General features: G+C 38.3%; 1 protein-coding gene across 1 annotated transcript; it reads right to left on the bottom strand.

Annotated features, from left to right (window-relative positions):
• Positions 1 to 605: 605 nt before the first annotated feature.
• AMN1 (antagonist of mitotic exit network 1 homolog) lies at positions 606 to 26,658 on the bottom strand. The gene is made up of 7 exons (XM_074902068.1): positions 26,519 to 26,658; positions 17,993 to 18,125; positions 14,224 to 14,368; positions 11,935 to 12,152; positions 7,582 to 7,638; positions 4,432 to 4,543; positions 606 to 3,797 (listed from the first exon to the last, which is right to left on the bottom strand). Exons 1-7 carry the CDS (start codon positions 26,578 to 26,580, stop codon positions 3,724 to 3,726), a joined length of 801 nt encoding a protein of 266 aa, XP_074758169.1. The 5' UTR covers positions 26,581 to 26,658; the 3' UTR covers positions 606 to 3,723.
• Between the last annotated feature and the right edge of the window lie 274 nt (positions 26,659 to 26,932).

Below are 26,932 nucleotides of genomic sequence, written 5' to 3'. Positions count from 1 at the left end.
AATCTAAAATATGCTTGAATTCTAGCCAAAGTAAAAGTTTTTAGTAAGTGGAAAGTGACTAAATAGTAACAGCTATCAGGTACCTTTTTTCCCCTAGAGAGTAGGGTGAAATGATCTATATTCCCTAACTTTGCAGGGGTAAAAAAGGCAATCTATCACCATGGGAAGCCAGTGAGGGATGAAGAAATCTTTCCTTCTGTGATGTTTCTGAACACAAGGTAACTAACTAAAAACAGGGAATAAAAATTGGATATAATTATTTTTCCTCTTCTCTTGAGGAAATGCTGGAAAACAAGCTCCAGAATCATTCTCAGCTACATCAGTCAAGCAAGTGGGGTAATAAAAAAAAGGGAAATTTGATCCACAGCTAGGAGGCTGTAAATGCAGTTATTTGAAGAAACCAACATTTTCAGAGCAGTCTTGCAGGAACTGTCACCTTTAGCAGTTAACTGTTGAACAAGCAGTGATGGGCAACTAATAACTGCAGAACGGAACCTAATACACCTACCAAACACCAGGTGACATGGTGGAAGCTTATAAACATTAGGAAGTATGTGGTACTCAGAAAACCATGGTGTTTATGAAATGGGAGGTTCAGGAACACATTCAGTTGTACATGGTCATAAGATATAATTTAACAAGTTTCCAGAACTATCCAAACAGAAGACTTACAAACTTTAATCTTCAGAACAATATGTGAATATTCTGCAGCATTCACCCAAAAATTTACAACAATAACAATATCCAAACAATACAGAATATGAAGTGATAAATGTATACACAATGTTGTTCTTCCACTTCGCCCAGTGCTTGTAAACAGTTGTTGAAGATGGCCTAACCTGAATCAAAAAATATTCCAGGAGTTATGCCAGTAATAAACATGTAAGAGGGCAGACACAAGCTCTCACAGTGAAGGATTTAAGGTGACTTAACATTAAACTTCCACACCTAAAATTAAAGTGTTAATTCATTGCAGTGTTGTACCAATTTTTAAGCACAAAGTTAGGATAGACCACTAAGTTACACATTTAGAACAGGCTGTAGAAAGGAGAAGACGGTAAATCTACATGCACATTTAAGGACACAGTGTAAGCTGTGTTTGCCTTCATGACAAATCCAAGGTTACATTAGCAAGGGGGAAAAGGACAACCTTGCCAGTGAGGTTAGCAGTAGCACTGTCCCTTTTTTAAGCATCCTTTGCTGTTACAGATTTTGGTGGTCTTCCATCTTTAGCTGCTTTACATTATTTTCATTAATAATTATCTTTCTGCATGTAGCACTTGAGATGACAGTCTGGCAACCATCACCACACTATATTTATAGTTGCATGTCTTACAATAACAGACTGAGGGAACTGGGCTTGTTCAGCTTGGAATGGAGAAGGCTTCAAGAGACATGAGCAGACTGCCCATACATATGAGGAGGTTGTCAGTATGACAGCCAGGCTCTTCCAGCGAGAAAGGGTGTAAGCTTAAACAAAATAGGATCAAATAGGATAGGAGGAAAAATTTTTCCACCATTAACACAGTCAAGCAGTGGAACAAGTTGCCTCAAAAGGTTGTGAAGGCTCTGTCATCTTCAGTTTTTCCAAGACTTGGCTGGATAAAGCTCTAACTAAGCTGGTCTGAGCTCTGAGCTGGCCCCACTTTGGGCAGGAAGTTAGACTAGAAACCTCCCAAGGCTCCTTCCCACTTGAGTTAGCTTACAATTCTATTTACTGTCTTCCAGCACCCTTCCTGAAGCCAGGGCTGGCAGCCTGACCCTTATGCTTTACTTACTTGACATGATTACTGAGGTGTCACTGCTGCCACCTAATCAGCTAGATGGATCAATATGAAAAATAGCGCAAAACAAGTTTATTGCCAAGTCATGTCCAAGAGTTCAAAGGCATGATGGGCCCTGACTGATACCAGGGATTCCAAAGAGCAAAACAGTAAACTACTCTTTAGCCAAAAAAGGGAATAAATCAAGGTAGATTAGGTTCTTAGGCCTCTTTCTGGTCCAAGGATTTGCTGCAATTACAGCCTTCAGATGCTAGTTGCTTAATGTAGCAAAATCAACTTCTGTTTGCTGGAAGGGTTTGTACTGGTGCAGCTATAGGTATCAGGAACACGTCACTGGGCTGAACAACAGTACTGCATGCAACAAGAGTCAGGGATTTAGGAACTGGTGTTTGAAAATTATGCTTTCAGTTACACTTGACCAAGTTTTCTAAATGGACTTGCTCTTCCACAAACCATATAATCAACAAAAGAAGAGAGATGACTGTCAGACATCATAATATCCTTTAATATTACTGAATGCAACATGTATTATTCTCTTCCATGCAATTTGACCTGAACTTCAAATAGATTCATAGAAGACTGGTTTATTTCTGCAACACTTAAAATGAGTGTGGCTATGACAAGTGTTAAATTGTAAACATAGTCCTTACGGTTGCCCAAACTTATGAGGTTTTACATGTCACCAGATACATGTAAGACCACCCTAGATAAGCCCTGCTACTTCCAGATGCAGAGTCTCAACACAGTGTGATACCTGCCCTGTATAATGCAAAAATTACTAGTATTTTAAAAAGTTTAATGTAGAAGTCATAGAAGCGTCACAAGAAGTTATACTGCTTCGAGAAAGCCAACAAACATGACTTGTAATTATGTGACCACTGTTCCATCATGTAATAAACTCATTCTACAGTTCTAATCTTTTTTTCTTTAATATGACTACAGTTGAACAATATATAAATATATTTTCAAATGTATTTTCAGCTTCTGGGGGCGACTGGAGATGTAATAAACTGCATATAGCACAACATTCTGCTAACTCTACCATCCTGAGATTTATGTACTCAGACAGTAAATTTGGTCCTATTTCACTCACAGCTATGCTTATGAGGACCAATGTTCTGTTCCCTAAAGGCATTTTCATGCAGGAACACAGGCAAAAGCCAGGGCAAGTAAGTATTTGTTCATATATAAGATTCTTTTATTGGTCATTACTACTATTCTGAAATTTTTTAAGTCACCACAACAATTTCAAAACAAGTTTATGTTCAGACTGTAGTTTCGGATGTGTAAAAATCCAGCAAATATTTGATGGTAAATAAAACCAGAAACCTGCAGCATCAGTAACACTGAAAGAAAGGTACCTGCAGTTTTTCTTCCAGACCTAGCAAAAGTACATGGTGAAAGGAGATTGTCTCTTACAACTTAAAATACATTTGCCTTGCCGTTAATGCCACTCCATTTGTCAGTTGTCTGCTGACTTGTCAGATTGAAGTCCCAACTTTACAAACATTTCTGGATAAGTGTTAAATACTATGTTTAGGCTTGGTGCTTTTAGTTGCAGCTTTCCTCTCAGACTACAAATTCAGAACACAGACTTAAATTGGGTTTGTACATGTAGCCAAGATACTAAAAGATGCTAAATAGTAGCCAAATCTGATACTTCAAGGAGGCTGAGCGATGACAGTGCAATATTAATTATAGTTTAACTTTCCTCTTAATGAAGTATGATCAGCCATGTGAAGACAGGGCTCTAAGCAGAGACAGTGGGGAAGCCCAGACTCACAGGCAAGGACTGGAATGGCGATGGAGACCTCTGGTGGGAACAAGGCGGGAAGTAATCTGGTGCTACAAAAGTCACCAGCTATTTCTCCAAGGTGCTTGTTTTCCGAAAGAGCTCTCCCATCTGTAAACTTTACACTTGTACGTACACAATAAATAATCAGTAAACAGTCCATGTTACTTGCTTGATTTTGTTTGATATGATTAGCTGCTCTAAAACATCTCGGGAACGATCTGCAAAAGAACCAAGGAAATTCCTGTTATTCATTCAGAATATACATAGGCGGTATTTAGAAATCAGGTAAACGGCAAAATTATTCAATTATATATCTGCATTTACACTTATCTTGCTATTACAATATCACAGTTCAGATATATCTGTAGTAATTCAAAACCACTCAGTTCTTTCTGCAATCACATAGGTATAAAGCATCACCAACCAACCAAACTTAAAAAACCTAAGTTAGATCATAACCCCTCTTCAGCTTGTTTTTCAGGCTGACCAGTCCTACTCCATTCCACTGTTTCTTGAATGGATGCTGTTGCATACTTTTGGAATAAAGTAGGGGTTTAAGATGTTAACATATTTTTCTGAAGTCTTGTCATCAACTTTGGATCTTCATCAGCATGTTGCCAGGGGAAAAAAAGAGGAAAGAAAAAACCTCCAAACTCTAAGAAAGAAATCCCACTCTGAAGGTTGACATATTTCAAAGCAAACCTCTCACCTTGCTTTGGAAATCTCCGTGTAAGATTATTATCTAGTAAGTTATTGTTTGCTTCAGATTATTTACAGTGTGCTCTTCCAGAGAGCAAGAAGGCACTATCAAGAAGTAATTACTCTTTTTACTCCCTGCATGATTTGACCTACCTGTGATCAGTGGGCATCCATGGAACAGAAAAATGTGAATCTTTGGACAACAAGTGAGGACTGCTTCGACAGCAACATCGGTCAGATTCACACAGCGTTCCATATGGATCTCCTGTTAAGAAAATAGTAGTAACAAAAGCCTGTCTGAGCACCCATAGTTTTGAAAGCAGAGCTTTCTTTGTCCAACTATTTTCAGAGATCCCCATCCAGAAGAAAGTATGAGTTACTGCTCCTCTATGCATTGACCCCATATATGATCCTGTACAGACCAGGAAAATACCCTCAGGAAAATAAGACAGCTTTTCTATGAAGAGTCAACACTAAAAACATAAACCTGAGTTTTCCCAAAACATATCATTTGAGACAATGAGAAAACTCTTCAGCGAGACTCTGTGGTCTATGAGTCCCATCAGTTTTCTTATGACACACATTCTCCTAGCAATTTGTTGTTCATGAGAAGAGAACCCAAACTGAATTCTGGGGTTTCTCAAAACAGGCAGGATTCATGAGTCTCTACTGAAGTTCCTAATATCTATCTATCTATCTATCTATCTATCTATCTATCTATCTATCTATCTATTTATCTATTCTCCTAAAAGAAGTCTAAGAACTTATTGCAAGGCTAGACTAAAACCTGCTCTCTTCTTCATTTCTGTGAAGCTGTAAAACTAGCACTTCTTGTATGTGCTAGAGAAAGAATAAATTCAGCATTAACAGATTATTACCAACTCTTTTTTTTTCCCCTCTAGACTGCCTTACATATTAATAAATATAACATACAGGAAGAAATGCAGAAAAGAGACTATCAAATCTAATGCAAACAGGATTTGGGAAAACATACTTTAGGAATCCTGGAGTAAAAATAAAAAAGCCCCATTGTTTTACTGTGAAAGAGCATCTTTCCAGATTATAAACTCCAAGAAACTTGAAAGAGCACAGAAATGAAAGGGACCTTTTGTAATAAATGCAACTTTGTACTGAATGATGACAGAGAAAACAAGAACTGTATTCAGAGAAGCAAGATATACAAAAGCTGATATATCTATAGCTTTTAGTTCATTTTAATAAGTAACTGAAATGTGGAATCTGAATGCCTCTGAATGAAGTAAGAAGATTTATAAATCTGCCTGCTAGTTACAGCTTGAGTATTTTAAGACCCTTCTTTTTTCACATGTACCTGACATTAGATCACTGTCTATAAATTTGCACTTCGATGATACAAAACAAAGGTAAGAGGACTGTAACACAGACAAGAAAAAGTTACACTGAAGAAGATTGTAGCAAATAACTCCATATTCTCTACTAAATTTCTTTTTCTTACTGCTTGTGAACCAATAGATCTAAACAGTTCTAGCTGTTCATACTGATAAAACCATTATATTTTGCCTTATTAAAACTGCACAGACACCCCCCTCCCCCCGAAACCCATCCAAAAACCCAAATGTAGTAAAAGCACTTAGATACATGGCTTTTAAAAAAGAAGAAACAAGTACTGAGTGCAGGAAAATGAACAAGCAAAATCCATACCACTATTCAGTCTGGTATGACTGAAATTTCCCGTTAGTTCTTCTGAAATCAAAGCCCACCACCTCAGCATTACTTTCTTGAACACGTATTGATGAAGCAGCAGGTCTTATGTAAGCTACCTAACTCGTTCTTCCTGATCTAGTACAACTTCCACAGACTTCCATGTGCAGCACACACAAAAGAAAGCCTATGCACTTTCAAAGAAACAGTAACTACAGCAATGTGATTAGGAAACGCCAAAGGCCACATTTTGCAAGCTGGAAATTTTTATTAAAAATAAATGCTATAGTTTGAAGAAAAAGGGCTTACATACAAGAATGTAATTCTCCATGAACTGTGGGCAGTAGTAATACAGAAGAGGGAAGGTAATACTGACAGAGCAATTACACCAACATTACTGGAAAATAGGTCAAAACCCTCTAGGAACCCCCTAAGAACCTTACAGAACCTCACTCAACTCAACAGCAAACCCAAAACTTATTACAATATTTGTGTTTTAAGACATATGTACTGAAGACTTTTGAGAGTAACCTAGTCCAAATGACCTAATCCAAATCATAGTGATACCCACTGCTTTACATTTATAGGCTGAATACAAGGTGTCTTATGAAGACTATCTGCATAGACCCAGGGTTGTTTAGAGAATCTGTAATCAGTGTTGCTAGAGCTAAAGGTGTAACCAGCTAAAAGACAAAGATATTTTCAAGCCACTTCTAGTATACAAAAATAGGATTTCTCATTGCTATGGTCTGAAAAATAATTTCGTTTTGTACAACAAGACTCATCAAGACTAAAAAGATTGTCCAAAATAGACAAAATCAGCTGAAAAAAGCCAAAAACCAAATCTAACTGTTCACCCTCCAAATAAAACAGTAACAGTTATATTTTTTCCAGGTTATTAATAATGTCAATTGACCCAGATTTGGTATTTTGTTTAGGTTCTTTGTTTTATTAAACACTAGAAACTAGCAAAAGTATGACCTGTTTTCCATCTTGGTTTCTAGATGAACAGCTTGGATTCAGAATCAGCCTTCAATGAAAGCAAAAACACACATGCAGATAAAAAATTTACTATATAGAAAAGTAGAAGATCATTTATGGTAAGAGATATGGGATGTCTCTTCTCCTTCATTTTATTACTGTCTCAGTGCCTAGAGAATCTTTATGCAAAGACAACTTCATTTTCACAGTTGCTTTCATGAGTTAAGAGATTTACCTCTGCAGAGGTGCTAACTGATTCTTAAATTCATGGAATTACCCACATTACAGATTCTGCCTCAGTGTCCCACAGAATCAAGAAATAACTCCAGTGAAATAAAGGGGAAAAATTAAGCATTCATCTGCATTTATTATACAACTCTCTAAAACAATGTGAGTTAAAATAAGCATACTACATTCAACAGAAGAAAAGTCATATTGAAAAGACTGAGGTTCTCAAAAAGCTGGTCTGGGGCAGTGCTACAGAGAGACAGAAAATATTCAATTCATAACCAAAATCAGAGCAAGGGTATACACAAACAAAAGCAGTCAATAAAAAACATCCCTCAGAAGTAATACTGATAATAATAATTAAAATTTGCTGGTATTTGCTTTTGTTCACTTCCTTCTTATTAAGTAAGTTACCTTTAAATTCTTTGAACATGTTCCACTCACTAGTGCTACAACGCCATCATCTGTCACCTAGAGAAAAAAAACACATTGTTATTAACAATGGATTAAAGCTCATCTTTTTCAAACACAGCTATTTGAGGAAAAAAAAAATTATTTACTCCTTGCATTCACTGAATACTCTTAAAATTACAGTATCTTATTCCCAACTACGCTTGTGGAGAAAATTAGCCATGTATGGGTTTTTTCAGTTTATTAAACACTGTTGCATTTTACTGCCATGGGATCCAGCCTGGCTTTCTACCTGGATGTTTTCAACTGTGTAACTGCTATTTCTGCAGCTTCCTCGTCTCATTTACCAGTAAGTACACTCTTATGGTCAGAGCATGGCACTTTTAATTTGTAAGGTTTAAAGTACTTCTGCTCTACCTAGACCAATTTTTCTCCTGTTTTCAGGACTGATGGAGATTTTCCTGAAGGAAGTTTCTTGGATTGGGGAAAAAAACGTAATCACAGCAGTCTTTTATCTGCTATCTTACTTTCACTTATCTTGAAGCAAATCAGTTACATAAGGCAAAAATTCCTCAAACAAACAGTCTTACAGCAGTCATCATACACAATGTTTACCTGCAAGAGAGGGGAGAGAGACAAAAGACATTCCTTACCTTAGAAAGGCAAGAAAGGCTGATTTATTCATTTGCTTCCAGGAACCAAATTCATTAAACTTCCTCCTTACTTCAAAAGCTGAACTGGATATCAGATCTGTCACACAGGTTTTTTCATAGAGCTTATATTGTCACCGAAGAACCGGGATAAAAACTTATCAACACCAATTTGATGCAGATAAGCAGACACTTATTGATGGCTGGGTGCGCGGGTGAGTGCTCTCACCAACAATGCACACCAAGCACAAGAATTATACAGTTCATATATTATTCAATCACACATACTCGTTAGGTATTCATACATAAACACAAGCATTCCTGGAAATCATTATCATACTTCCCTCCTTCTTCCAATTCTGTGCACTAAAGCTTAGAAATCTCTAGAAATGAGTCTGGGGTATAATTTGGGTCAGTGGCCCATGAGTTGGTAGTCACGATCTCCCCCTGCCGGAATTACCTATTACCTAGTTTCACTGTTCCTTGGCAGAGATCTGTAAACTGTTACAGTTCATTCTCCCCAGTTCTCATTAATTTCAGGTTGTGGTACATCTGAGACATTATCCAATGTATTCTAGGTAATAAATTATTCTGTGTCTAGACATCTCTTTAACAACTTCAAACAGAATTATTTTCAATTATAAATCTAATTACCTAAGCAGTACCTAGGTGTACCTAGCAAATGATTACTGACCAGTTCTTCGGCCTTGGTACAAGGCTATACAGAGGAATTTGTAGTAGCATTGGTTGCTGGTTAAATGTGCAAAATGCAAGATAAATGTAAACATGAAACCCTACTAAAATATCTCTCATAATTCTGTATTCATACTAGAATCAAACAAAATTAATTCTGATTGGTGTCCAATCATTGACAATATTAGATGGCAGGAATAGTAGTCATCAAATACATACAGTCAGCCTCAGCAAAATTTGACAGCTAGAATCCAGAGACCACAAGCTTCGTTTCTGTTTAAAGATTTGATTATTCCCATTGCACAAATTTTCTTACTGCCTTCTGGCCCTCTATTGCAAGTCTACTGTATGGAACTGTAATAGGAATGTCCCAGCATGGAGGCACACAAAGACCTGTAAGAATGGCTGGTATTCTCAGTACCTAGCTTAGGAGGTCATCAAGATGACAGCATATTTAGCTCCCCAAGACACCCAGACCAGGAGATGAAAGGCAGTGAATGAATAAATTTTAGTAACTCTTACAGGTGGGACAGAATGGAGAGAGTAATCACTGTCAGTTCCTAAAGGGCACATCCAAAACCAGTGCAGGGTCACCAACCTAAAACCAACCCAAGTACAGTGATGAAGGTTTGATAGGCTGTGTCCCTTATCCTTCATGTCATCAAAACAAACCTGGATCAGACTGCCTGGTTGGTGCCTGAACTCTGGAGAGACCATCTGAATGCTACTGTCATGATGCTTGTGACTATATGATTATGACAGCTTGAGAGAATGAAATCAGTTTTGTATTAAAACAAAGTCCCCTCACTTCCCTGGATGAGCTCACAGTAACCACTGCTATACTATTACTACAGTGTTGCAGTACTGTTTCCTACTCTGCTGAGTATCTATGTGCATTGTCTGTAATCCCACATCTGTGCATCCTCATCAAGGACTGTGCATCTTCACCATTCTTACATTGGGGATGTAAGGGATACACTCTCGCACTGGTACCAAGCCATAAATACATCAGCTTCTTGGAACAGACCAGTTGTCACCAAACTCTGTATGTATCTCTAGCAAAAGCTTACACAGCCCAGTACCAGCAGTTAAGTACATCAGCAACCCAGCTTGGTCCTACATGAGAAGTGTCTGCACAGATAGATAACCTGCAACTTGGCTTCTGCCAACACATTTTGCAGAGAACTAAACTATCCCACAAACTAGACAGGAAAGTGTCGCAGTCTGCACAGTACTTTCAGGCAAGATTCTTCCCACAGTTATTTGCCATACACCGAGACAATGAACATTAAAGAGGAAATGTACTGTTTGATTAGTGCAGGGATTTGGACTCTTGAGTCTGTTAACACTGCTGCAATTTAGAGCACACTAGAACTAGAGCAGTAAATACAGGGTTTTGTATAAACCCTACCTCCTCAGAATGGTAACATAAGCATACTGATAAGTAATGAGAAACAGGTTTCTTAGATGGTCCTGGGCCAGTGTAGCAGAGTTCTTCAGGTCAAGCTTCCACTCATACTCTGTGTGTGCATACAGTGGACACAGAGCTACAGCTCCTTATTAGTTCAATCCTTTCCTGGCCTCACATGACCCATTTCTAGTTATTTTGCACCACTTCTATACCTTCTACTTACTGTACTTCATCTCTGCAGACACCAGATGAACCTATTTTTAAAATGGCTACATCAGCTTGAGGCATTTGGCCTCTCTAGTCTAGCTCGTATCTGCTTCCTTGTTCCCATAAACGCCTGTTCATTTATTTTCAGTGCTCTCACTGTTTACTCTTTCACACAGCTTTGCTAGTTCCACTTGATATTTTTACTATGCATTTTGGAACTCAAACACAAGAATACGGTTAGGCCTTGCAATCTCTACAGGCATGAGCCATCCACAGTTTCTCTACTTCTTAAACTTACTTCGTTTATATCTAGTATATGTTTCTATTTATTTTTTAGCCAAATGAAGTTCAGAATTCTAGTGTATTAGCACCATATGATTATCAGAAAGGAATTAAAAAATATGGAAATATTTAGTTACTCAAGAAGCTTTCATCTCATTTAAAACATATACAGGGAAACTCCACTATTTCCTATAAAGGAAGAGAGAGGCAAGGAAACAAAAAAAGTAATGAAATAAATTTGAAGAAATAAATGATAATAATAAAAATTACCAAAGAAAAGATTAAAATTACTTTTGATGCCCTACTTCTGGAAAAACTGAAAGAAGAACAGCATCTAAAATAAGAACCTGCTATGTGTTTTCCAGATCTGACACTTCATTTTGAATGCTCTGTGCTTGACTCACATGCCACATAATCACTCACCATCACAGACAACTGAATGCCATTCTTACTGCAAAAAATCCCTTCCCTCACTTCATTATCTTACTGTAATTATTATGTTATAGTAGTGCTGTTGCAGCTGAGTTTCCGTTTCTCATGCTAAATACTAACTTCTGCTAAAACCTCTTACCTGTCCTTTCCGACATTTTAAATGTCATTCTTTCTGTGCTGACTCCATAATGTAATTCCGACAAGCCATTCAGAGAGCACAGACACTCTTGAACTAGAACTAATTATGGAGTGTTTACTTGTACTAGGGTCTTATATTGCTTGACATACTGTACTATTACTATTCAGGTCAGTTTGTCCTAACTGAAAGCAGACAACAATCTGTCCAAGATTCTACTTTTTTTAAATGTAAGATTTTGGATTACTTTACAGCTTGAAGAAAATTATAACACTAAATAAAGATATTGAACAAAAATCTCCAATATTAGGTAGATTCTAATAAAAGGTTATCTTTGGTCCACAATAAATGCTTTAATACCAAAATGCATATTTTTCTGGTTACCAAGACACAAAATATGTCTTTCCTTTTCCTTGAAAGGAGGAAATTGGAAGTGAACTGTGGTCCTAAATCTTGTCAAGAGTAGAGCTAAAAAGATCCCCTTTCAATTTTATCATGACAATCCTAAAAAATAAACAAAAGTCAATTAGCCAGTTGCCACCAACCTGAGTAGATGAAAAGTCTACACTGTGAAGAAATTTGCAGTTTTCTCCTAGTGCCTGAAGAGATGCATCCATGATGCCTGAACAGCTGCCCAAGTTCACAATTTGTAGGAACTGGCAGTTGAGCGCAAGAGCAAGAATTCCACTGTCAGTTATATCACAGCACCTTTTAAAAGACGCTTCACGCAAGTAAGGACAGGATAAGGCCAGTGCTATGACACCTGTCAAAGAAACAGACCAATTTAAAGAATCATTCGTTTTATAACATAATCACCATGCTGAATCCAATGTCTTCTATTCCTTGACTGTTCAACTTTCATCTCATGCTGTGGCAGCAAGACTCTGTACAAGAAGTAATTTTGCAGTTGGTTTCTTTTAAGTCAAGGATGAAAAGAAGAAAATGACAATGAACAGTGCTAGAGTTGATAAAAATTTCTAAATGCTGAATTCCCCTCCACACTGCAGAGGGATACCTGAGGGATATTATATACATGAGGTATCACCTCAGTGAGTACATAAAAAGAAGCCGATAGTTTGAAAGCAGACTGATGACAGTGCTAGGTCCCGCTGACAGTGCAGTGAGTATCAGGCCAAACGCAAGGTCATGTCCGAGGTCAGTTCAAGAACTCAGAACAATAGTTCAGAAGCAGGACAGGAACCAAGTACACCTATGACACAGCTCAGGTCAGGACTGAAGGTGCAGTTAGGCAGCTGGTGTAGGTGGGCATGGCAGGTGAGACCAGTCATGGCCATTAGGGTCTGCTGGTGCCCTCAGAGCCCTCACAGTTAGTCATAACCAAAATATTTGCACAGAAGGAGATAGTCAATAAAAAGTACATGAACTACAGTTGCAACACATGAAATGAATTAATTTCAAGGATGATGGAAATATGATGATTACAGCAGTACAGAAAATGACATCACTTCTGGATAGACAGAAATAAAAAGTTGAATGGCATTAAGATATGTTACTATGTAAGAACTTCAAAGAAACATGTATAAAATAGTACTTGCTTCAGTCAGAACCACTGAGCAAATGTTTCCTAGTAATGATAGGGCTCAGATATTTCTGGATGTTGTAGCCAGCAGGTTTCTTAAAAGAAAACCCCCCACAAAAATGGTGACACCCAAACAAACCAATCAAAAAACCCCCACCTGTTACTGAATTAGTAAAAGGTAACACTGCTTTAAAATGGGGTGGTTTGGGGTCTTTCTTCCTGTATGTAATTGAGATGAGTGATAAAGAACTGTTCCAGCTTAACTTAAAGGCTTCAGAGTTGATTCTCGGTTTAAAAAGGGCTCAATTTATAAGTAGGAAAGTTAGTAAAGTTGGATGGACTAGGAACTTGCCAATAAAAAAACAGATTTCCCAGTTTTAATTGCAAAACAATCAAGAATCTCTATCCAAATAGATGAAAAGTGTACATAAAGAGCTCTAGGCTTAGCTGGTACTTTAAGAACTGTACTAGAAATCAGCAGACAGATGAAGGCATGGAGGGAAGACCATCACAAACTCTATCTTATGGGTGAAAAAGTATAATAATGAGGTGCCATTTAAGATAAATAAAATCAATTTTTAAAAAATTTAACCAATTACTTAAGCAAAAAGATATCACTATGCAGTGGTAAGAAAATACAAACCAAGACTCATCTAATGCATGGTACACATTAGCTCAATACTAAATTAATATTTTGCCTCAATTTTGAATAAGGATTGAGCAAAGGAGTAAGTGTAATCAAAAGACAAAACAAAACTTGTGCAAATAAAACTCCACAAGCTTAATTCTTTTAACACAATTTGAAACTGAAGGTTAAAATTAACAGTTGAAATCCTGAAGTCCTAAAGCAAGTCTTTTGGGTCAGAGAAGATGCTATAAAGCTGATTTATTAACAAATACATCTAAATAAAAAAGAGGAAAAAAGTCATTTAGGAGATCACAAGACTCATCTAATGATGATTCATCTGAACTTTCAACCCCAGTAGTACTGGTAAGGCTCTGGCATGGGTTTTGAGGAAGGAATAATTAAGATGAAGTGGAAAATATGATCAAATGTAGCATAGTTTTACCAGAAACCTGGCATAAGAGTAACCTTACAGCTCTCTTACAAGATAATCAGTGCTCTAGACCTATAATTGACACTACTGAAGTGAATTTTAATTAGTATTCATGTGGCATTGGGGATTTTTGTAAGCAATTTTAACCCTAGATTTTTTTTTTTCAATTTACTCCACTCTAACAAGAAGAATAAAACAGAAGTAAGATCACAGTTATCCGTGCACAGATAACATACCTTCTGAAGTGATTCCAAGTCTGTTTTCTCTGCAAGAATTTAAGTTGATCTTTTTCAGTTGCTTGCAGTTATAAAGCTGCAATAATGCATTATCCGAAATATCACAGTCTCGGAGGTCTAGAGACTCTACAGTAGGGTGCAATATCTGTAAAGAAAACCTACCATTTCAGTCAAACTCTACTACATCACAAAACTTGCATATTTTTATCTAATATACTTGTAATGTTAGACTTCACATAGAACCTCTAAAAAATATTCACTAGAGGATGGGCTTGGCAGTCCTAGGAACTAAAACACTAAAGAAAACTTGGTATATTTGCCACAACAGTTCATCTCCTCCAGCATGAACATTCAGTTTCTGTGAACACATCTAGAGTAGAAGCACATTAACACTACTATTTAAACAGTGGAAGTACTATTTTGACTGTACAGTTGCTAACACTAGTGCTTCTGTCAGTACAGATATGTTCACCAAGTATAATACCTTCAAATTTACTAGCACCATTCTGATGGCAGAAATCTTAAGTGTAAAAAAGTTCTGTGATCAAAACTTAAATGTGCTGAACAGGTAAGGGTAATACTTGAAAGATATTCTGCCCCAGAGTATTTTTCTCACCTACACACTCTTTTTTCATAAACAAGCACTCTCATTATCATACCATGAGGAGGTATCAAATCCTCATTAAATAGGCTCTTTCACTCCCACAAGACCATAGGTTGGAGTTTTTGTGAAATTTTCCCCAAGAGGACATTTATGAAATTTAGACCTTAAGCATGGAAGGCTTCAGATTTTAGGAACAACAGCCATATATTTTACCTCTAATTTAATTTTCAAGGATTCTCACTACTTTTCAATAAATACTGTTTATAGCCCTCTCTTGTGCAAACAAGCTATACCTTTGCTGAGCTGTCCTTCAGACCAATAGGCAAGTGTTAGATCAGGTTTTCACATTACCTTATATTGTTCCCTTCAGTTTGTCATTCCCTTACTTAACTCACAAGGATTAAAACATTTGGTAAATTTCCAAACACAAGCAAAGATAACAGCATAGCTGACAGGCTTGTTAAAGGTCTGTTCCTTTCTCAGTTTGCCATTCTAACAGGTACAATAAAGCTATTACAAGGAATACCATTTTTCTGATTTGCAAATATATAAAATGCTAAAATCTTTACTGACAAAGTCCAGTAAACCTTCAGAAAAAAAGCAAAAACTTCTAGTAGATTATAATTGCAACCTTTCTGCAAAATGAATGGCAGACCTCAGCTTTTTCTTCCCAAATGCTGAAAGCCTCAAGTGTGTCTGTGCCACAAAACCAGCAATATATCCCACAGTACACTTGTGAGTAGTTTTCACAAGATAACATTCAGCTCTTTTCACTCGTATTTCTGAATTCATATCTAAGGAACTAAACAAGCCAAACTCTGATGACATACTTAAAGCCAAAGTGACTATGAACATTTATTCAAGATGTCTTCCCTGACTGCTAGCTTGCTTTCACAATTCCAAATTGCCTAGGACACAACAGAAGCAAGCAAACTGCTGGTTTTGAAGCCAACTGAGAAATCTTATAAGAAAAAGAACCATGTGATGGAAGGAAGTCTAAATGAGAAACAACAATACTATCAGAATACTGCCTATTTAAAGTAGGTAGAGTATTAAGCTTCCTTAGCTCATGATTCTTCACATGCTCAGGTATTACTTAAGAGGTTTGCTTTCTGTTATTCACAGATTCATGTTCACTGAGTGCATATACTAAAATCTAATCTGTCTCAAAGAAGATGGAATTTTAGATAGAGTAAGGATTGTCTACATGCAGAATACAGGAGATTGAAGTATAATATCCTGTGGACATATGCTGAATGGCTTTATAGATCTTTATGGTAAAAGTGAGTTGAAATAAGGAGTTTAGCATGCATGTCATGGAAAGCTGCTTCAAGAAAAAAGCAGAGTAAGGAAAAAAAAAAGCATGATAACACAAATCTGGGCAAGAAGAGGAAAGTAAGAGATGAAATAGAAGTTTATACATAAGTGCAGGTTAACAGAATTTCAACTGGAAGAAATTAACCTTTAAGCAAAATGCTTCAACGCCACCAAAGAAAGGACATGTGTAAAAGTAAATGAGGTAGCATAGCCTAGAAAACTGTGAAAACAGACCTATCTGCAATACTATGGAGACTAGAAAGAAAAGGGCAGGACAGAAGCAATAGCAAAGAAAAAAAATTCCTTATCCATATGGAAGACTGAGACATTGCAAATGTGACACATGTAGAATACTTTGGTTATACATGATGTGAACAGGGAAAAATAGGAGAAGAGCTAAACAACATAAGCTATTTTTGCTACACCAAGCAACAAGAATATCTGCAAGATGAAAGAACAGGAAAACTGAAGAGCGAAATGGTATGGAAAAACAGTATGAATTCAGATTCCAAGAGTGGCTCGCATTTTTTTAAAAACACAAGTGAGATAAACCTGGAAACTGTTAGCAAAGAAAACTAAGGTATAACATGCCCAAGAAAAGTGATGACAGCTAAAGATAGAATCACAGGAAATTGCAGGAACGGAGAAAGGAAAAACACATGAGAAAAAGAACCAGAACAGAATATCCCAGTGTAAGATGGAAAACAGGCTTCAAGAGAGGCACTGATCAACTGCTGAATGAAGACAAAGACAGATGAGATTTTACAAGGAGACAGAGGAAAAGGTTGTAACTTAAACTCTTTGGTTTGTTTCCAGACTAAAGATATCCTAATATGTTTTGTGCATTGATACACACACAATCATATGGTTTCAATTATATACATCTTGTAGGGTGCTTAGACAGGATTACTTACTGACAAGACAGCCTAAACCAAATTTTTTCAATTCTAGTTTTCCAAAATAAGATAAATGGATAAGACTTCGATTTTTACTCAAAGACTTATTTTGTACAATCAAAAAATGGTGCATACTAAAGATAAAATTTTTTGTTCATAAGTTTTCCCCAGTACTTGTGATTCTGCCTCTCGTCTTGGCTTTGCTATTCTGAGAAACTGATACTATTTCCCTTTTCTGAGTTACAGGTCAAAGCATAATGAACAGGGCGCTATTAATTTTCTGTTTCACGAAGGCCAACCTTTAGCTTTCCTCAATTCTCATGCCTCCCTTTGGGGCTAAACAAGATAACAGTAGACAGATACCAAAACAGATGTATCCCTGAATTTACAGCTAACAAAAAGGAATTAACTGGTTTCATTCTGAAACACTGACACACATCAGTGAGCAAAAGGGATGAGAAAATCTGAACTACCTATTTCTAGACCTAGTATCATCACATTTCAAAGAATCAAGACTTAAATAAATTGTATGGAGATCATATGCATAATGTCAATAGAACATAACAGAAATCTAACAAGTTCCTGAAATCTTTTCATTACTAAATTATGCACTAGCTTCTTGAAATATACTACATTCAGAACAGAGGCTGATTTGCAATAGAGCCTAGTTTCCCCATACTGAAAAGGGATAATATATGTCATATATATGATTACATAGAAGTCAATTATTGCTGAAGGGAGAATGTTTTTGATTTACTTGTCACTACAAACACAATCTTATTACTACTAATACAGGACTACTAACATCATGAAGTTTAAGAAAAAAACCTGTAAAGACATGGACAAAGTAAGCAGGCCTGAAATTATCTGTTGTCTCAGGTAAGCACTTTTAGTTTAGTTCATCCTTGTGTATTAAGTATCCCAGACAGAAAAGTTTTGAATGTGTTCTTACCTCACTGATATTTGAATCAGTAATTTGCCCTTGCCTACTCATTAATTTAATCAGTTTATCCTTTATGTTGGGTGGCAATGACTTAATATCTGCAGCATATCTGGAAAGGTTCTTTGTCAAACACTGAAGGCATCTGAAAAAAAAGGAAAGTTACAGTACAGTCAAAAAGAGGTATTACATATCAGAACTAGAACAATCAAGCCATAAGATGACATCTTCTGCATCCAGCTATGCTGCCTTCAAACCTTATCAACTCCAGCTGTTCCACGCTACCACCAAGTCAGCTGTTGCCCTTTGAGGTCAACCGTCTGATCCTTCTGTGCAAGCATTCCCCAGTCAACTGCAGGCAAAAACTGTAGCCTCATTCACTGCAATCACCAACCCAGCTCACAAAATGAGTTTGCTGGTAGTATATTCACAAACTCTAAGAAAAGCCTTTTCACCAGCTAAGCCTCCACTTGGTAGGCAGTAAAATCCTTTGTTGGGACAGCTAGTTCCAGAGAAGGGATACCTCTTTCACCACAGTTAAAAACATTAAGGACATATTTTCAGATGTAGCATTTTGTTCACTGTGTAGTTTGCAGCATTCTTTTAATATGAATTGTGCTGTGTAACGCTGTGCTCAACCCTTTTAACTTTGTGCTTAAAACTAGATCTGATCACAGACGATTGTCACTTGAGGCAGAAATTTTTAGTGGGTCCAGTAAATCTCAGATCAACAAGCTTGTGGTCCTGCAAAGTAATCAGGCAAATAAAACAACAAGTGGACACATAGAAAATATAATATATAGGCGAAAGTGAACCCACTTGGAGTTTTACAAGGTATTCAAAAACCTCATCAACAATGGCTCTTCAAGAAATTAATCTGTCCTGGGATGAGAAGGAAGGTTGAGTGAAATCCTGTCACAATGAGAAACACTGATTGGTTTGACTCATATAGCCATTCCTCTTCCAATAGCAGTATTTAAGGCCTCCTTCCCCCAACATGCTTATTCATCAGAATGATTTACCAACCTGAAGGAAAGCCTGATTATTGTATACACTGGGCTAGGGATGCCAACACATGCCAACAATGCCAACACATACTGCATTTTCTAGACATCATGAACACTCTGCTCCTGGGCACCTTTTGTACTAGGGTCAAATTTGTTTCCTGTTCTGGACAGTCTGTTCCCTTGGCCAGATACTGAAACTTGATTTGCACAAAGTTTCCATCATGAGATACTGTTGCATGAGAAATTGCAAACAAATCTCAAAGACACACAGGGCTCACATACTTATCTCTAAAGGAAGGACCAACCAGAAATATGTATTAATAGGCCTACTAGAATCACAGAATAATGGGTGATAATTTAAGACAGACTTTGAAATCCTAGAATTTTATCTGTGTAAATGCAAGAAAAAGGGATCATTTCAGTCAGAATACGTTAAGAGACTCCAGAGGGTGTTACCCAGACTGGGAGCACAGAGAGTCATAAAGGTTTTGTGACCCTCTTGGGTTAAATTAAGGTGAAACAACACCATTTGTCCAGTTAAAGTGTTTTACTTGTGGTAGAAACAGCTTAAACTCAGAAAAGGATAGTAAGCAATGTGGTGTCTTATAAGAAAGAAAAGAAAAGAAAAGAAAAGAAAAGAAAAGAAAAGAAAAGAAAAGAAAAGAAAAGAAAAGAAAAGAAAAGAAAAGAAAAGAAAAGAAAAGAAAAGAAAAGAAAAGAAAAGAAAAGAAAAGAAAAGAAAAGAAAAGAAAAGAAAAGAAAAGAAAAGAAAAGAAAAGAAAAGAAAAGAAAAGAAAAGAAAAGAAAAGAAAAGAAAAGAAAAGAAAAGAAAAGAAAAGAAAAGAAAAGAAAAAGGAAGGAGAGAACGAGAGTCCAGATCACCATTCCAGGTTTCAGTGTTGTCTCAGGTCCGGTAATCTTGGGTGGTGGGTGCACACACAGCAAGATTTTCTGTTGCCTTTTAAATTCATTTTATCAGCTGATTAGCATACTAGTCCAAGAGAGACAGGCATTCTGAGAACTCATTTCCATGAGAGATGAGGAAAAAGTGGGGCATGGGTTCTGTGCATGCATTGAGGGGGAATGGGGTACACCAACTCCCTTGTCCAAATGAGCCAGTGATCATGATCTCCCACAGCTTCCACAGATTTTTGCTGACTTCATGATTCTTGGGCAATCATCTGGCTTCTTCTGGGGCAGGATGCTCACCTCTTATCAACATTATCACCTCTTCAACCTTTGCAAGGCCAAGATCCTATCAGGCTTACACAATAGAGCCACAAAGCATCAGGCTTACAATGGGGCTGGTGATTAGCAAGGCAGGATCATATCAGGCTTACACAGTGGAGCCAATGATCCCCCCTTTGAGGCTTATCTAAGGAGTCTGGCAATACAACCGCAAGGGAAGGGGGACGTGCATCCTTCAATACACTCCACACTTCCTTGGGCGGTGTTCCTTAGATTAATCACAAAGGCCACAGCTTGTCCTTGAGATTTTCTGTGTTGATGAACATTTGAGGCATTAATTCTTTCAGTTCCTTACAGAGGGAACAGGGGTTTTTGGGAGAAAACATGAAGAACTTTACTTAAGCCAAATAAAACAGAGAGATCAGTATTATCCAGATATGTGTGGAATAGTACCCAGGTAGAACACTTGAAATAATGCTTTTCAAGGTCAAATATACAGTATTCACTTATGCAATATTAAGTACTATAGAGGAACCCTAATGGGGCAATCCTATTTTTTTTAAGATTCCTTAGGCACTTTAATGTATCATAGGATACATAAAATGTTAACATCCCAACCTTTGCAACTTTAGATTACAATCACAGGCTTACTGAAACACCAGAGGCAACTCCAGGAAGAGTTTATGAATAGCTTCTAAGCATTCTGAGCATCCTGACCTTCAGAGCAATCACCAATCGTTTAATATGCTAAAAAACAACTGCTGGTCCTTAAGGAAGAAATTGCAACTCTCTGACGGGAGATTTTATTATCAAAACCCAAAGCCCCTAGGTAAATGAGGAACATAAACTAGAGAGAAGCTAACCAACATCCAGAAATAAGTGAAAAGGTAGTATTTTGTTGTCTAGGAAATGCCAAGACTTTAAAAAGAATTACACTACACCAAAACTAAAATGGAGAGAGTTGAAATGAGGGATGAAGGGTAATCCCTCACTGTCCCTCTCTTGCTTAGAAACCCAACGTGAGTTCACATAAGTACTTTGAATTGGAGGTTCTGTTATCTATTGATCATAGCTACCTGAATTAGACTCCCCAGGCCAACTTTTCTTTTTAAATCCTATCCAAAATGTTAAAAATATTTTGCCTTTGTAGAATCAATATTTTTGCATTAAGTCACTGCACTAGTAAACCCAGAGCAGCTACTGTAACTACACAGTAACTTTACTGTAGTTGGCATTTAGACTTTCATGTGATCTGGATACACAGAGCAATAACTAAGACTGGTAAGTAAAGACTATAATGTATTCACCTGGCAGACAGATTCCGTCCCAGTTTAACTTAATGAAAGAAACCACGAATCCTGTTTTTCATGGACAGGGAAAACTGAGTAGTGCTTTACTCCTGTAATGACCTGATAAAAGACCATTCCTTCTTGCAAAACCCCCAACTGCTTTTTCCCTGCTCCACATTATCACATTTGTTAGAGCAGCTGTTTATAGTTCAGAGTTGTCTACAAACTGTAAAATGTCATAACTCATTTGCTCTGAAGAGCATCCATCTCCAACCAAGAGATGCAGAACAGAAAAGGCCTATGATCTTTAACCTTAAGCTTTATGACAGGGTTAGAGTATCATGACAGGACAAATGTGTAATTTCCAATACATAAACCAGAAATTAGATATTTATGACTAAATATTCTACAAATAGTTTAATTCACATCAAGGTGAAGCTTATACTAAGTTATGTCACATGAAATAGAATAGCAGACAGATGTCAGAAGTGGGACACATAAGAAGGAGAAATTAACCAGAAGAACAGATACTAAATTAGGCTTAATGGCAAATAACAAAATAGTCACACCTTCCTGCATTCTGTAGGGTTGGATAATTTATATCTATAGTAAGACCGTAAAAGGAAGCTCTGCTTTCAAACTGTTGCTCTACTTCTGTTCTCAGTTTTTATTCATGCAGATGCACTCATCTGCAGATGTTCTGATGCAGATGCACCCATGTGCAGATGTTCTGATGTCTTTGTAAGACTTTAGTTTCCCAAGACACTGACAGGTTAGATAACACACTGGTCTGCAATAGGCTGGCTCCCTGTTAATACACAGGAGCTATCTATTAATGACACATGGAACAATCAAACCTGAGCAATATCTAACTATGTACTCTTGAAATGAGTTACACTTCTTCATCATGTAGTGACAATCTTAATTAAAACACCTTTAAATTTAATATTTCATTTATGTTGTTCTAAGAGTCTCATTTTTGATGGTAGAAACTCTTGGTTCTGAGTTCATGTCTGGGCATGAGCACGTCAGCTTAAAACACCTGCCGGGGCTCCAAGAGATTTGTAACAGCAGCCTCCTAGAAGTATGACAGCTAAAGCTGTTACCTGCCCAGCTGCCTTCTCCACCTCTGCAGCAAGCGTTGCTGCTGCTGGGCATCTACTCTATTTGGAAGGCCCTGCAACTCCTACACTCTCAGTTTTCAACTAAGCATAATTATGTAAACCAACTACAAATGTGGCATACCTCAATATGCCTGCCTTAAAACTGCATCAGCTAGGAGTGCATGTGTAAGTTGGTCATTTCTCATGTTGGGAACAATAACTTCAGGGAACAAAAACTAATATAACTTGAGCAAAAAAAATAAGGTCAAAAGAATGTTTCTAAATATTTCCAGTATGATGCTCTAGTGCATGTGACCTTTGGAGTGCTAATTTCTCTTTTGGGGCAGAGGGCAAAGGCCAACAAGCAGCAGACGAGCAGCACACACCATCAAGCTGCAGAAACACCTTAATAAATGCACTTTCTGTTAGGTTTGGAGATCTTAAAAAGAATGACCTTATTAAAAGGACTACTTCACACACTAATTGATTTGTTTCAGTTTTTAGTTTCTGCTGTATGTTCTGCTAGTTAAACAGTAAGTCTAAGGGTTAGCATAAGAAAGAAGCTTGAAGTGCAGCCTGGCATAAATAGATGGCCATCACCCAATTTGTGTAAGGCAAGAAACAATACACTAAAATTACATACATTTGTTTAAAAGTTATGTAATTATTAGTTTTAAGTATTAGTCTTATCGGTATAATAATTATATTGTCACATTAACATAGAAAATTACTGGAACAGTACTAATAAAGTAGTGTAAAAAAAGATCAGTAACCAATCAAAAGTAGAAATTGTTTATGGTATCGAGCACTACAGTACATGTAAAGAGAAATTACTAGGTCTAAGATCTAAGGTTAATCATGAGAACATAAGCATATAGTGTGACACAGATCTTAATTATCAACAGACGAATCATGCACAACAAAAAAATTCTGGGCACTGTTTTAGTTTTGCAATAAAAGAAAAGTTATTAGCAAGACAGAACCCTTGTAATTGATTTTTATTAGAAGTCCATCTGTCATTACACACCACTCTAACCGAATGTAAAGTCCAAAGAGGGGTTGAAAAGGCTAGTTCCACACCCCTTTTGTCTCCTCAACCACTTTTTACTGCGCCTTCCTCACGCTGGCTCTGAAATTCACAGCTTCAGTGTGAGCTGCTCAGCATCCGATCTGAATGAAAATTCCTCTGACTAAAACTGTGAGGTAACAGAAATGATACTGCCAGAACAAGTGGTTGAGGGCAGGGGGCAGCAGCAGCCTAGAGTTAAGCCAAATTAGATTTAGCATACAGCCACAACTCCGGAGTCCTCACAGACAACTTTTATGGAACATAATTTTGACTGGCACCAGAATGCCACCAAATCACAGCAAATTAAATGCATACCAAATACAAATCTAGAGAGGTCAAAATATTAAGGCTCTATAATCTGAAGTGTACCACAGATTTAAGCAAGGAAAGAAGCAGATTTCCTGTGTGGAAGCACATTAAAAAAATGACTAAAGTTAGCACAGTGTAATGAGGGCACCTGTAGCAGGTCACTGCAACGAGGAGACATCGACTTCAAGCAGAATCTGGGAAGATTTTAACCACAGGCCTCGCTTGCAGCGACCCATCTGTTAGCACAAGTGACCATGACATAACCTGAGCACACACTGTGATTGCCTTTAACTCATTCCCCTGGAGATGTGTAAGAATGCAATGCCTTCACCGACCCTTGGTGGCTGCTGGATGAACCTGGCTGACCGACTGTGAATTAAGGAACAGAGTTGAACATGGCTTGAAGGTTTGCTTGACATAACTAGACCGCTCTCACCAGAAGTATAAGCTAGTAAATACTGTGAGTTCTTGTTCTGGCTAACTGCAACCAGGGGCCTACCCCTCTGCAGGGGTATGATATATATCAAGACAGTTGTCTTTAGGCAGTATGCCATGCTATCTAGGAAACCATAAATTTTTGTAACCAGACTGCTTGCTTATCATGGATTAACCACAGGATGTATGGAATGTTTGATAAAATTGTTATATAAGCTAACTGAAATTCTGCCTCGGTGGATGTGTAATTTGCAGGGTGCGGATCCTATTCTCTCCCCGCTAATGAAAGCAAAAGTGCTTTTGGCTTACAGTCCATCTGTGAGTTGGTTCCTCAGAATCAACTGCAACAGAGAAGCCTGTGTTTGGCTCCAACTCAGTACAAATAGATTACACCATCCACAATCTTTGTCTTGTCTTAAGATTAAACAGTGTATCTATACATAACATTCCTTAACTGTGAAAATGAAGAATAGTTGTTTACTTATAAAAAAAATCTTACCAAAGCTCTAAAGACTACGCGCCCAAATGTCACACTGAGTGGATCTGTGCAGCATGCCGGTCAATATGAAGGGGCTTCTCTTATGCTGCAATAGCCAGGGTTCTCAGCATCAGAAAGGATGCAAGATTGCTATCACATTTTCTACTACTACTATGCAATAAAACAGTTAACTAGCCTTGAGAGCCCATGGCTTTCCTACTGAGATCCCAAATGAACCAGCAGCTCCTCGGTGCAAAACTGCACCCTGCCTTTGGCTAGGGTGAATCAAACAGACTTTCCAAGCCCTTTAGGGGGCTATGTCTGCACCTACCACGTGGCTGTTCTCTCTTCTCTGATGGGTGCCTATTGAGTCATGTGAATGGGCAAGCAGTCCTTTGTCATACAAGGGCACACAGTTCAGTTTTGTGCTAAATACATATTTATCATGACACATACATTTTGGTCACTGGATAAATGAGCTTTGCTGGCTCCACCCTGAAGGAGGCAGATTGTCAGTATACTGTAGTACATAAAAACAGTCGCAGCTAAAAACTTAATACAGACTTAAAATTAATTTTTTTTCTCTTGAAGACACTAAGTGGCTAATACAGCCATGCTTGAATAAGGACCTGCAAATCTAGACTGAGTACTTAGTTCAAATTTGCAGAAAGTACTCCAAACCCAATGCAGATACATGGAAATCAATTCCAAATGCCAAATCTCCTAGTTAACTCTGTCTTGCCACAGAATTTTAAATTTAGCTTGAGAGAAAAGCTTATCAAGATTAATCACATTATTTTCAAAAAGCTAGCTGACATTCTCAAAGTACATTACTGTTCTGCAGCTTAAACAATAATTTAAATTCGAAATGTTTTCACTGTTACTGTACTTTATAGGAAACAATAAAACACTTTTGGCTACACCAGGGCAACTATAATCTTATCTGCAGTGCTTTAAAAGAAGAATAAAGGCTAACTGTATTGTTTGCTAAGCTATTTTTCTTTTAACTTGTCAAATCAAATACTTTATCCCTGTGCTGTCTCTATCTCCCTCCTAAACACAAAGGAATTTCACATAATGAAAAAGTCAAAGCAAAACACCATTCCGTAGATTCACTGGGGCTGTATGATGCCAGAGATCCTCAACCATCCCTCTACGTCCAGATCTGTCAGGGATCATCCTGTTACCTACCTGCCGAACCTTGTCACCCTCACCAAACCGTATCACTCCTGTCAAACCCTGCCACCTGTCCCGTAACTCCTCTCAAACTGTCACCTCTGCCAAACCCCACCACCTACCCTGCCACCCCATCAAACCCTGTCACCTCTCCTGTAGCTCCTGGTGAACGCTGCCAAACCCTGTCACCTACCCTGCCACCACGATCAAACTCAGTCACGTACTCTGCCACCGCTACCAAACGCTGTCACCCGCTCTTCCACCCCCGCCAAAGGCCTGCCAACCCCCGTCCCCCCGGCCAGACCCTTCCCGCGGGCTCCCCCGTGGCAGGGCCCCGCGGGCTGCCGCGCCGCGTTTACTCGAGGCCGCGGCCGCGCTGCGAGAGGAGCGCTCTGACCCGCCCGCCCGGCCCTGAACCCACCGGACCTCCCGGAGGGAAAGGGGGCGGGCGGGTGCAGGGGCAGGGTGGCGGGGCGGCACTCACAGGTCCAGGAGGAGCTGGGCTTCCTCGCCGGCGCCGTCCCAACCGCCGCTGAAGCGGCTCATGGCGGCGGCGAGAAACGGAGAACGCGGCGCCGCCGCGACCCGACAGCTCCGGGGGATGGTGCCGAGATGGCGGCGGCTCCCTCCGTTTGGGCGGGCATGACGGGAGGTGTAGTCCCGCTCCGGGCCCGCCGTGGGATCGCCTCAGCCGTTTGGCGGGAAACGGCAGGAGTGCCTCATGAAGCTGCCTGAAATATTGTGAAAAACACCAAATTCGTTCAAAGGGGCTGTCTCTCCCCACTTCCAAGCCAAAACGTCAGGCTAACACTTTTTTTTTTGTCTTGCTTTTTGTTATAAACTGACTTCGCGAATTGATGTGAGTCAGAGCTTCCAATTTCTTTATTCAGCAAGCAGC

Source organism: Athene noctua, chromosome 3, assembly GCF_965140245.1.
Source record: "Athene noctua chromosome 3, bAthNoc1.hap1.1, whole genome shotgun sequence".
In the NCBI taxonomy this organism is placed as follows: domain Eukaryota; kingdom Metazoa; phylum Chordata; class Aves; order Strigiformes; family Strigidae; genus Athene; species Athene noctua.
The sequence above is the reverse complement of the archived record's forward strand: the minus strand, read 5'-3'. Positions and strand labels throughout refer to the sequence as shown.

What these genes read in the sequence shown, in the direction of transcription:
- AMN1 (XM_074902068.1), bottom strand. Translation starts at nt 26,580, where the DNA reads ATGAGCCGCTTCAGCGGCGGTTGGGACGGCGCCGGCGAGGAAGCCCAG. An exon ending in GCCCAGCTCCTCCTGGACCT is followed by an intron (nt 18,126 to 26,518) that starts GTGAGTGCCGCC and finishes CTTTTTTTTCAG; the next exon opens with ATGCCTTCAGTGTTTGACAA. An exon ending in CTGATTCAAATATCAGTGAG is followed by an intron (nt 14,369 to 17,992) that starts GTAAGAACACAT and finishes TTTTCTTTACAG; the next exon opens with ATATTGCACCCTACTGTAGA.